Source organism: Salminus brasiliensis, chromosome 22 (genome assembly GCF_030463535.1).
Source record: "Salminus brasiliensis chromosome 22, fSalBra1.hap2, whole genome shotgun sequence".
Lineage (NCBI taxonomy): Eukaryota > Metazoa > Chordata > Actinopteri > Characiformes > Bryconidae > Salminus > Salminus brasiliensis.
This window is the reverse complement of record NC_132899.1, coordinates 18,670,534-18,683,827: the sequence shown is the minus strand read 5'-3', so window position 1 is coordinate 18,683,827 and position 13,294 is coordinate 18,670,534. Positions and strand designations below refer to the sequence as shown.

Here is a 13,294-nt window from a genome sequence, read left to right as displayed (position 1 = left end):
AAAGAGCCCACTGCCAAACACGTCTATTACAAGAACCAGCTGTTTGCTGACTAACTATTATATCCCAGTCCTCAACTTGCACCTTCCCATACAAACAATCAATGTAATTGTAAATTTTCTTCATCTGTGAGTGATTATAATGTATTGTCTCATCAGTTTATTTTTGTGCTTTATATCTCTGAAATGTGTCCCTGAAATGCACTCTAATGTTTAGAAAGTCTTCTTATGAGTCTGATAGTGTTTGTTATAATTTAAACATATTGTAACTGTCTCACAAAAAAGCAACTTTACGGGAGAAACCTTCTTAACTTTTAATGGAAGTCATTCTGAAGCATTTTTATTGGTACAATGTACAAAACAAATGCTAGATTCAACAAGTAAATATGCTTATAGATTTTCTGTGACAGTGACAATATTTACAATCATATGCTTATTGGGCTCTGATTAGGAGATCTTTTCTATATATATATATATATATATATATATAATCACAGCATGTCATTGGGAACCCTTCCCTCAGTCTTTTACGAAGAGGCACATGTAAAAAATGCTGTCCTCATGCAAACTGTTCCTGCAATTGTAAGAATTAACACCAGTTCCTGCCAGTGAGCCACCACATCATGTGGGAGGCTACGGTTTGATTCCTGATCTGGGTGACTATGCCCTATACCAATAAGAGTCCTTGGGCAAGACTCCTAACACTACATTGGCCCACATCTGCAATACAATTAGCCTTGTAATTCGCTCAGCTAAATGCTGATAATGTGCATAGTTCTTTGATCAATGCCATAGAACAATCACTTTTTGTTCCATAAAGAACCATGCTTGTAATAGAGATGTGTGTGTGCGAATAACCTTTAAATTGGTAAACCTGTGGTTCTTCTATGGATCAAAAAACATTTGCAGCACCTTTATTTTTAAGTGTGGGCAGCATGTGTGCTTAGGCTCTCAGTTCAGTAAACGTTGATTTAAAAAAAAAAAGATATATTACTGAGTGCACTGAGCTCTTCACTAAAGGGTTGCCATGAAAGTTGGTCCTTTGAAGTGTAGAAGTAGGCCGTGTCCCTCTCTCCCCATCCGTTTTATTGTGTTCATTTTATTCCTGCACTGTTTAGTTATTATCATCCAACTGTCCTGTTTTATTTATTCCCTCTCTCTTTCTCTGTTTTGGATAATAACACCCGGGCTGTTGTGATTGCTTGTAGAGAGAATGTATAGTGTGAAGTGTGGGCTGTGCTGAGTTTGTTGGAATAATTTCGTATTCATGTTTTATTCAGCAATATGTAAGATATGCAGCCTGTGAGGCAACATTTGTCAGTGTCAAGTAAACAGATATTCTAAACTGCAGTTTGTGAGCAAAGGTCAGATACAGCTCATACAGCCCACTCGTGTCTTCCCACACGCGTACACACACTGTAGAATCATCAATATCCTTTTCGAAGCTGCTTCAACACATAGGCACACATGCCTACACACACATACACACACAAACCAAAATGCATACAGGAGGTCTCAGTCACACACTTCTGAGAGGATCCAAAACATCATGACTCCATACAGCTTTTATGTTTTGCACCTTTTGAAAATAGCAGCTGCTTTTTACAATGTGTGAATGCTTCACTGCGACTGGGCCAATAGAAATGAAAAATGAAAAGAATGGAATTATATTACATTACTGTACGTGAATTAAGCTGTAATTAAGCTTGTTTTGATCTTCTGACTTTGAGTTACTAAGAGAGATGTGAGGTTTTCTTATGGCAGCAGTAATATCCTGCTCATGTTTCAATTCATCTAAAGCTCACTCTCTGACTCGCTCTCTCTCTCTGTCAAACACACACACACACACACTGTGCACTCTACACCCTTAAAGGGGGTTTTTAAGAACTGTGGTGACGGTAGTGGTTATATATATAGCACTATTGCAACTTAAATAAACAATTTGAACGCTTAACCTGTTCCTTCCTTCTTATGAGGAGTTCTTCTTATACAAGGACAAGCTTTTGTAGATGGTTCTTTATAGAATCTCTTCAACAGTGTTCCATATTTATAATATCTACATAGCCATTAACATTATCAGGTGAAGCACTTTTGTAAGTCGCTCTGAATGAAGGCGACTGCTAAATGCTAAATGCCTTCACCTCATATGGGGACATTACATCTCTGCTTCTCTGCCACATGATACTCAATTTTTTTTTTTTTTTTTTGATTCTTTGGCCTCATACAAGGATATTGTTTTTTGCAAAAAATGACTTCCTGCACAGAGACTTAGTTTAGTTTTTATTCTTTCTTAGGTCCTACTAATCCCAAAAAGTCAGAGTCTCAGGAGGTTATATATAAAATGTCAAGTGAACAACAGGTGAAGTGAAAAACATTGATTATCTTCATCTACAGCAGCATCTGTCAAGGGACGGACATATTAGGCAGCAAGTGAACAGTCAGTTGTTGAAGGTGATATGTTAAGGCAGTAAAAATGGCAAAAGCATAAGGATCCAGACACTTTTACAGGGGCAAATTGTGACGGCTAGATCACAGAGTCAGAGCATCTCCAAAACATCAGGATTTTTCTGGTATGCAGTCGTCAGTACCTAACAAAAGTGCTCCAAAAAGGACCACCGGTGAAGCATTGACAGGCTTGGAATGGTTAGATAGGCACAATGGGAACCTACTCAATTTTAGACAGGTTGTGTTAATGTTATGGCTAATTGGTATATATATATATATATATATATATATATATATATATATATATATATATATATATCTCCTTAGGGGCAAAAAGGGGGGTCCTACAAAATGTATTAATAGAGTATTTTGGCTACTACTACTACTTATTTCATAACAATAATAAATACATAACATAGACTGATAATATATATATATATATATATATATATATATATATATATGTTTAAATACATATATTTGTAGTTGTGCCAGTCAAACACAGGCCTTCTCTTTCCCACTGAAATCAGAAGATCATTCTCCCACACCAGTATTAGAAAGAAGTCCTCTTGCCCTGTCATGATACCAGCTTCCTCTGCAGCACACCATTTTACACTTTTCAGAAGGAGTTCACACTTTCAGAGACTTCAAGGTGCTCTAAGCTAAAGGTGATGCCTTCAAAGTGGTGCTTTTAGGAGACTGTCAGTATGTGTGAGCGTGTGTGTGTGTGTGTATGTGTGTGTGTGTGTGTGTGTATGCAGAGTCAGTATGTGAAGAAGTGTGAAGAGAAAAATCACGCGTTGTCTAAAACATTAAGCAATAAGCTCTGGAGATCCACTGAGTGTGTGTCTGAAGACCGCAGAGGTTGATAGAATGAGTCCTGGCCGGGCACCTGTAATGACGGGGGATACAGAGAGCTATAACATTCACACTATGCATGAACGCTTAGACTGGTGTGACGTGAATGTGCAGATGGCCAGGTCAGCCAGTGGGGGGACGTCATGAGTGGTATGGTAAGAATATCTAATGCTACAATGGCCCATTGGCAGATGACAAGTGGAAAGGAAAGTTTGTGGACTGCCTGGTTTGGCCGCATACATATATTTACTGTATAATGTGTATTTGTTCAGATAAACTGAAAACAATATCTGTTTTTTATAGCCGTAATTTAAAGGTTCCTTTTTTTTGAGCGTGCCCTTGAGGTTCACCTTTAGTCCTGAAAGTTTGTGACTCATTTTGGTGTTTTTTGAACTTTGTCATTAAGCCCACACAATCCATCATTGTGCCAGCCAATTTTGCATCGGTGCTGTTTTGCCTTTTTTGTCCTTTCAGCACAAAACAATTACAGTAATGAAATAAATTGAATAATTAAATATAAATAATATTATATTTGATAATGTAACAATAATAATTTTCTAATATGATATGGGACTTGTAATGTAATGTAATAATGTTTTATATTAAAACAATAATAATAATAATAAATATGGAACTAAGAGCTATTTAAATACGTAATAAGCTTTTTTTTTACCTTTTTTTTTTTACCATTTTTTCTTAATTTAATTTATTTTGTTTTATTGTTGTCTTTATTTGTTTTGATTTTTATTATTATCCCGTGTCAACCTGAGGAGGATAGGTTCCCCTTTTGAGTCTTGGTTCCTCTGAAGGTCTCTTCCTCTCAACCCGAGGGAGTTTTTCCTTGCCACTAGCTTGCTCAAAAGAGCCTTGGAGCCGGATCTCTGTAAAGTAGCTTTGTGACAACATTTGTTGTAAAAAGCCTATAGAAATAAAATTGAATTGAATTGTTGTACCAGTGCAATGACAGACGCTATAAAGTTAATCATTAATAGCATCATCTTTTTTGGGTCAAGGTTAATGACAGAAGACATTAATGTGTGACCCTTCCTGTATTTTACTGGAAAACTGCCACCACTTTATTTTTACATGCTGCGTGCAAGTGTCGCCTATTATTGATAGTGAGAACGCTCATGAATATTTGCAGTAGTTAGTTCGAAAACTTGCACTAATTGAGGTGAATGCTCTGTAGGAAAACGCTGACAGCTAGTTACAGGGCCATAATAAGTAGTTTCTCAACTGCTCTAATTAACCTCCTGTGAAAATGCATGTTTGTAAAGGGAAAAAAAGAGCATGTTGTTTTGCGTGCTTGCACTTGCTTACGCACCAAGTCAGTCTGTATTTCTCCCCACTGCTCCTTATCTGACACCATCACAGAGCTATGAGTGGAGAAGCGTCTTTTTAGAGTTAAGCAGTGGTGGTTTGTGTGAAATTGGTTTGGATGTGATCAGATAAAGGTGATCTGATGACAGACGGAGTTTCAGTCTACCACAGCCTTTCACGCTTATCTGCCCTTTTCTTACCCTTATTTCTGATTAGTGGCTGTCATTTGAGCAGTATATCTCTGGGTTAAGCTAGAAGTGAGTGGCAGACAGTGGTTCATGTCAGTATCGGGTCACACTGTACTAGTACTAAGTGGGCATATACATATACTATGTTTGTGTGTGTGTAGATGTAGTTTTATTTAAGGCACAAAACAAACAAAAAAAGTAATACGGATATGGAGTTAAAATAGCCGTCTAGTTCATCTTCCGACAAGGCAATTATGATGATCGATTCTCCGATTCTGACAGAAAGTGTTGGCATAATGTTGCAATTTGGCATAATGTAGAGGCTAAATGGAAAAGTGGAGTGGAATCTAAATAATGTTGGTAAATATAGTTTGCTGTGCTGAAGTATCGCTGATGACCGAGGCACTTCAAACAAACCGAGAATGGTTGTGTTGTTGTGTCGTTGCCATGGTACAGACTGCAGAATCAGTTGGTGTGAAAAAAGAGTGCCCTCCAGTTATACTGGCACTATCATTGGTTGAGTCATGTTCACGTGAATAAAAGATTCCCCTCAGAAGCAGTATATTGGAATCAGGGTAAACATATTTTTCTGTGCAAAAATAGAGCACATTGGCACAGTCGTGCTTTCCATTATACAGTGTTTTGATAAGTTGCTTTTGTCATTATTTTCTTGCCATCACTCGTTTGGTAGCTTTATGTCAAAATGTGAAGAAGCAGTTGTACAGTGCAGTCCCTAAAGGTGCAAAGTTCAACTGCACAGGCCCCTATCATTCAGTGACTTGCCACTCACTCTCTATGTCACTCTCTCACTTTCTGTCTCTCTCAGGGTAAACCTGGCCCTGGCCTACACTGAGCTGACTGAGGAACTTGGCAAGCTGCAGGCACTCAGCGCCAAACAATCAGAGATCCTGAGGAAAGCCTCTCAAGAGCAGGCCAGTCCAGGTACTGCACCACGGGCATCAGCATCCATGGGCATTGTAGCCTTAATGTATACAGTCATTTAGCCAAACAGAACGGACGAATGATGCATTGACTCATTAGAGTGCCTCATTGCATGAAGTGTACTTCCATCAGCTGTGTACTTATAATGAGCATCTCCGTTAGAGAAGCGGAGTAGCCCTAATGATGCTTTAGACTGCACTCACCAATGTGTTGCAGAATAGAGCCTGTCCATTATATCTATACACAAAACTTAACATAGTGCAAACTCTGGTTTAAGCTTGATTCCTATGAATTTTTTTTCCACACACACCAGTTAACTCTTGCTTTAAGAGCCACTGCCTGAGGCATGGAGAGCATAAACAACCCACCCCTTATCTCTTTAACACTTCTGAGCCCAACCGCACAACCATAAATGGTGTTTCCCCTTTGATATAGGAAACCAGACCAAAAGCAGAAGCAGAGATAGTAAAAAAGTGCTACTGATTCATAGATGGAGGGGACAAATTTTCTAAATGGCTGATTGCTATCTCGCTATTCAGGAAGCTTCACACACGCCACTGGTAAATGGTTGACTGAGTTTTAATTGTCACTTTTTTGGCCAGAGCGTAATAAATATACTTGATTGGGCCTCAGGCACATTAATTTTTTATTGTTTTGCAGAAATATGTTAAAGTTCATGTTTAGAACCAAGGATGTGAATGGTGGAGGAGAGTTTCACCCAAGCATGAAAACTATGAAGACAAAAAGAGGAAACACAAAAGGAAAGGGAAGTCAATAGAGATGTCTGTGTATCTTTGGTGGGCACTGTGTGTTCTGAGTCACACTAATGATAGGTTACATTTATTTCAAATAGACCTGTTTTTATTCAATTTCAGCCCTGCCATTTGTAACATTCCTTGCTTTAGGTGCTAAAATAAATATTACATTAGTACTCAGGTTTTACTCATTGTACTTAATTCAATTCAATTCAGTTTCATTTATATAGGCTTTTTACAACGAATGTTGTCACAAAGCTACTTTACAGAGATCCAGGTCCAAGCCTCTTTAAACAAGCTAGTGGCAACAGTGGCAAGTAAAAAACTCCCTCGGGTCGAGAGGAAGAAACCTTAAGAGGAACCAAGACTCAAAAGGGGAACCCATCCTCCTCTAAGAAAAGACATAGGAATGTTCAGATAGATATGACTTATGATACACAACCAGAGGCAATATATGATGTGTAAAGCCCAGAGGAGTGCGACCCAAACACTAACTTTATAATGTTTGTCACGTGGCTTTAGATAGTTCCAGAATAAAGATACCAGAACAATATCTTGAGTGATGCCATAGAAGAACCACCTTTGGTTCTCTAAAGAGACTTTTTCAAAAATGATTTTTTTCTTCCAATTTGGTACTTCCAATTAACCCACCTGTTAGTAGCTCCCCCTAGCACTAGCAGTGCTCCTGACACTAGGAGGGTAAGGACTCAACACGTGTCTCCTCAGACACATGCAAAGTCAGCCACCACTTTTTTTTTTAACTGCCGCCAATGCGGCACTGCCGGACAGCTGGAGGAAAGTGCCAGGTCCCCAGCTCCAATGCTGGACTAGCTAACAGACGCCTATGCAGGACAACATTGCTCCTAAGAGTGATGAGATAAGAGAGCGCCATCTACCCACCCGGAGAGAGCAGGGCCAATTGTGCTCTCTTGGCCCTGGTCAATGATGGCAACGCAGTAGGGCTCAGGATTCGAACTTGTAGTAGCACGTTCGCCTGCTAAGTTACTCTTTACAATAGATAATTCTTAAAAAAGCATTTTGTGCGATGTGTGAAAGAGAATTTTCCTTGACCATTAAAGGTTCTTCTGTCTTTATGTTTTATATTCAGTTCAACGCCACTCTCCGGTACCTCTCCAGAGGCATTCCCCTGTTCCTCAGCGCCATTCCCCCATCCAGCAGCGCCATTCTCCCATCCAGCAGCGGCACTCCCCTGTACCCCAGCGGCGCTCTCCGGTGCTGCAGCGCCTTTCCCCAGACATGCACCGCCGCTCGCCCCTGCCTGAAATCAGTGATGGCCCTGCCTCCTACTCCTGCAGGCCAACTAGCCATCACCTGAGGGCCAGCTTCCAAGGGCGCCGGAGCTACTCAGAAGTAGCTGACCCATCGGCTTACCAGCGGCCTCCTCGCTTCACCCTGGACCCCGTCTCCACCCTGCCCAAACCCCGACCCTATGTGGAGAGCTACCACAAGCAGCAGTCTCCGCAACAATCACAGCAGCAGCAACACGGAGGCAGCCCACATATACTAGCCCAGAGACGAGGCTCGCAGCCTGGGCTTCAGGTTGTAGGAGGAGAAGGGGGTCTAGCTGAATCCCCAAGACACTCCAGGGAGCTCTCTTTCCAGCACCAAGAGTTGTCCCATCTGCATTATGAGCCCCAGCCAGGCCCATCACCACTCCACACCACCCCCCAGCCGCCCCACTCCTCAGAGGACGAGGAGGAGTGGACCTGCCCCCACCCTATTAGTCCCCCGCGGACACTGGGCGCCTCTGGCCCTGCCTCCAGCATGAGAGGCCCTGCCTCCTGCTCCGCCTTCCCAATACCAGCACGCCCCAACACTCTAAGCTGCCACCCGCCTGGGTACCTGCATGCAGAACATGCCCAGTCCTGGCCTTCCATTAATGTGAGTAATCAGGCATTGCAATCCATTAACAGAAACAAAGCTGTGAACATAGCATGTTTTTAATTTATTATGGTTATGATGTCACAAGCATGTATACATTGTCATTTTAGGGCCCATTTAGCTTACAACAGTGTTACTGAAGCACAAGAAGATTTGGGGGACTTGTTAAATGGATAGAAAAATCACTCTAAGAGTGATTAATGTTTGTATCTGGTAGGAGAGGCACATTATAAAGCAGCCAATCAGAGGCTATTTATGAGTCATTATGAGTTTTAAAGAGACATTGCTAAAACAATTAGTTTAGTTCTAAGGGATAAAGAGAGGTGTAAAATGGTCAGGTATATATTAACTATGTGTATAAATAAGTGTGACAAACCATGTTTGATACACAAAACCCACTCAAACATGGGAACTTGGGAAGTGGGGAAAACTAGAATGCAAGAAAAATGTACAATATAGTCCTTTTAAACTGCATGAGAAACATATGTGGGCCAACAGTTCACATTTGCTTCATAATATTTTTCAAATAATTAGTAGTTACTGTAGTGATTGACTTATACATTTTTAAAATCCATAACTGAATAAGGGGCAAGTAAATGTATAACATGGTACAAATGAGGTGTGGCTACATTAATATCATGAAATATGCCATGCACCACTGTTGTCATAATTCTGCATTGTGTGTGTGGACTGTATGTAGCTGTGGATGGAGACAGAGGAGGAGAGTGATGTCAGGAGCTGCCCGCTGTGCCAAGTGATCTTCCCCGTTGGTTACCCTGACGATGCCCTGATCAAGCACATCGACTCGCACCTGGAGAACAGCAAGATCTAACACCCCAACCCTCTCACACCCCTTACACCACTCTCTTTTAGACTTACGCTAAGTCTCATTAGCAGCTCTTATACACTTAGCTGGATGCCTTGAAAGTGAGAGGAGAGCAGGCATGCTGAGGTCAGAAAAAAGTGAGGCCTTATAAAGTAAGGCTGATTGTGGTACTGTAATATCCGAGCAGATGTACATGCAGTGTATATGGCGTTGTTTCATGAATGCCACTGACAGATGAAAAAATGCTTTTGAGGCTCCTCCTGAGCATAATGTAATCACCACCTGAATCTTTTATTTCGAGATGTTTTATTCGATGACTCTTTTTTTTTCCAGTGTCATATCTTCCTGAACACAGACTGACTGTCCTTGGAGTCAACAGAACAGTCATAATCCAAATAAGCAACTTTCATAAACATGCATTTTATTATCCTGACAGTGTAAATCTAAATGTTTGGGGTCTAACTACGTTTCGGTAACACATTTCACAGTGTTTAGCTGACCTGTTACCCTGTTTAAGATCAGATTCTGGAAAGGCAGCCTCAATTAAACACCAAGTGATTTTTTTTTATAACAATCAGCTTTCTGCTGATTGTTATAAATAGGGGTACAACTGAAGATGGGCAGTAATTATGTTCAAATTATGGAGCTACATATAGTATACTTAAAGGTTCCAAAGAATCCATTTATTGAGTATTTCAAATAGTTCTTTGGCCTGTTATTAGTAAGTATGTAACTTTTTTGGAGCACAAAATACTCAGATGTCTCAGATTTCTGTTTACAACCCTGTTGTTTTGCCTCAGAATGAAGCACGAAGGCTTGTGGAAAGCCAGCCATACTAGATACTGTCCTCTCTTTGTGTCCTCTCAGCATGATGTGCTGTTAGCAAGCTGAAAAGATTGTAGTCAGGTTAGCTTTTAACCAAGTTTTCTCAAGTTTTACTGGTAAAAAAAATAAGACAGCGCTTTCTCTTCTGATGTGTGTTTATCTCCAGTTTGGTAGTCAGCTGAAATAGTCTAGTTTATTTTCGAAGGGAACGAACAGTGGAAAGAAGAGATGGCAAAAGGCTCTAGGCTAGTGTTAGCTTTTAGTCTAGTGCAGATCCCTGTTTGCTCCCCCTGGCTTTCGTTTTGTTGCATGCAGACTTCGAGCTCCTCTTTTGCAGACACTAGCACAAGAAAAGCCAAGGTACTACGCCAAGGAAAATACAGTTTGACATTCTATGATCCAAAGTGTTATTTTAACAGATTTCTACTTTCCTGGGTTGAATTTCAGTAGGTTACATCATTGTTGTGATTGGTTACACATCTGCTGTTTGAACTTTGTCATTTTATTCAAGTCCAAAAGGATCTCAAAATAGGAAGACATTTCAGATCCAATGATGATACATGCAGGATATATTAGGAAGTATTATAAAGTAATACTTTTACTTGAGTATGGATTTCTGCTACTCTGCCCACCTCTGGAAACAATTCAACTAAACACAGAAACATGTTTAAAAAGTGCTGCAGAGAAAGCGTTTAGGAGCTAAACACTTCGATTTACATTGTAAACATGGCTGTACAGATGAACACAGGGGCCATGTAGTTAGTTAACATTTTCACTGAGTGATTGTTTGAAGACTGACTGATTGTTCTCAAAAGGGTGTCCTGCAGGGCGGGGCATCACGACCATGGTAACAGTGGGAATATGAGGTACCTGGCCGATGGCTGCATTTGTAAGTGGATATAAATATCATTTGAATTTCAGCACTTTATACAAACCCTTAATATTCAGTTTACCTTTACACGTATGACTAACACTGAGGCAAAAAAAGAAACCTATAGATATAATTTATTTTTGAATATTCCCAACTCTCTATCTTAATTACATCGTAGTTTGGTAGAACTTCCCTTTAAACAGAACTGTACACACATATATGTAATTATATGTAAACTCAGTATTGCATCTCCACTGTTTGTCTTCCTGTGTGAGAAAAGAAAATCCTTGGATAAGGACGTATAAGAAACCTCTTACCAGGGTATCCCCTGCACAGTTCTAACAACTCCAGTCAAAACACAGATGCTGTCGAACATGGATCATATTTAACAAAGAATGTAAGTGCTGTTCATATTTTGAATATTTTTAATCATAAAAATGATCACAAGACAGTATAAGTGTAATTTCTGCAGATTGATCAGACAGTGCAACTTCTACACAAACATGGATTTTGTTTTTTGAAAGTTTCAGCACTCTGAACCATACGGGTTGATACCATGGATGCATTTGTGATGCACTTCATGAAATAATAGAGATTCATTCTACTGACCAAATCACTAAACACTTTTGGCAAAAATGCTTCACTGTATGTACTGTAAATGTACCTGACCTGTATTTAAAGCCAGTTACGTGTATTAACCTGTAAAATCTACTATGTACATAGATAGACATTTTGTGAGCTCAAAGGAGAATGAAGATCCACTGGAAAATATTAGAGGTGCAAATTAATAATCCCATATTATTATTGCAGTAATAATACACTGGAGGCCAATATGGGAAGAATGAAGCGAAACATTTTAATTAGCCACCTTTCCAGCTACTCTTTCTTGTATTTGCCCTGTACTGCATTGTGAACTCTCCTTGCCAGATACTCGCTGTCCGATTTTTATGGCCCTTGTGAAAAGTCAGGGCGCTTAACATCCCAGTGACCCAATTAATGAGCTACCAAAGAGAGAAAGTAGCACAAAAATGATCACATCATTACTGCCCCAAGTGCTAAATTACATAGCCAAATATAGCTTGGAGCAGACAAACTCTTTTCACTGGCTGTCAAATAGCTGGTGAGGAATTTCCAAACTAGATGATGAAGGAAAATAATAACTTACTAAATAGCAAAAGAGAAAAGCCAGCAGTCAGAGTTTGTATTACACATCGGAGCTCAGAATAAAAAACGTCTCAATACACAGAAAGAATACTGACGGCTGTTGTGGGTTTGCGTAATCCTGGGCTTTAGAAAAGCAGTGTAGTATGATCAACCAAAGACACAGCTTTGGGAAGACGTTCTAAGATCAGGTATATATGTTATCTCCAACGAAAGTGATGGCCAAGTACCAATTAAGCATATCACGCTCACGTGTAGACGTTCGAGTGCAATGTTCAAAGCCTAAACAACATTTATAAATAGAAGATGTGGCTATGATGTGCAGACACAGTGATTCTACTGCATAATCACACACACTAGTGCACCCAGCACATGTACATTTTGAGTCAGTCTGGCACCCTCTTCCACTGAGCTACAGCGTAGAAACACTTACGCCACTATTCACAAAGAGTTCACTCAGGAGTTATTTAAAGAGCTATTGCCGATGTTTCTCTTCCTCAGACCCTACTTCTAAAAAAATGATCACCTGTCTCTGAATCTTCTTCTAGTGGTTTCTCTTTCAGCCTGTAGTTTGGTGTGTGACTACCTTGTGATATTCTTAAATAACTCAGGGGATAAAGCTTTGTGAATATGGCTCCTGTACCGTGCACTTCTTTAAACCTCCACAGGGACAGTGTGATAACTCGCCAAATCTGTGACACAGCAGAGAGAACACTAATGAGGGGTAACCATAGAAATATTTTGTGATAGTAATGAGGGAACAATTAAAACACAAATATTATAAAAAACAATAGATTAAATAAATGCATATGTGTCATTTTTTTTCTGTAAATACTATGGTAAATAAACGGACTTGCACTCATTTTGGTTTGTGTGTTTTTATTATATTTAAGTGTACACACCGATCAGCCATAACATTAGCACCACCTGCCTAATATTGAGTGGCTTCCCTTGTGCTGCTACAACAGATCTGATGACTCCACAAAACCTCTGAAGACTTTTGTAATGGGCATTAAGATGTTAGCAACAGATCCTTAAAGTCCTGTAAATTGTGAGGGGGTGCCTTCAGGAGCATCATTGAGCCTTAGGTGTCCATGACCGTGTTGCCAGTTTAACAGATGTCCTTTCTTTGATGACTTTTGATAGGTACTGTCCACAGCTTCCCAGGAACATCCCACAATACCTGCTTGATGTTTTGGAGATG

The 13,294-nt window shown here is 39.9% G+C and overlaps 1 protein-coding gene across 2 annotated transcripts in view; it reads left to right on the top strand.

Annotated features, from left to right (window-relative positions):
• The window catches only part of LOC140544060 (TANK-binding kinase 1-binding protein 1-like), a 60,127-nt gene extending 47,175 nt beyond the window's left edge, over positions 1-12,952 (top strand). For both annotated transcript variants that reach the window (XM_072667421.1, XM_072667422.1), the window contains exons 8-10: positions 5,635-5,750; positions 7,614-8,407; positions 9,108-12,952. In XM_072667421.1, coding sequence (XP_072523522.1) covers positions 5,635-5,750; positions 7,614-8,407; positions 9,108-9,239 — 1,042 coding nt within the window. In that variant the 3' untranslated portion in view covers positions 9,240-12,952. The remainder of the gene's footprint in view (positions 1-5,634; positions 5,751-7,613; positions 8,408-9,107) is intronic.
• The last annotated feature ends 342 nt before the right edge of the window (positions 12,953-13,294 follow it).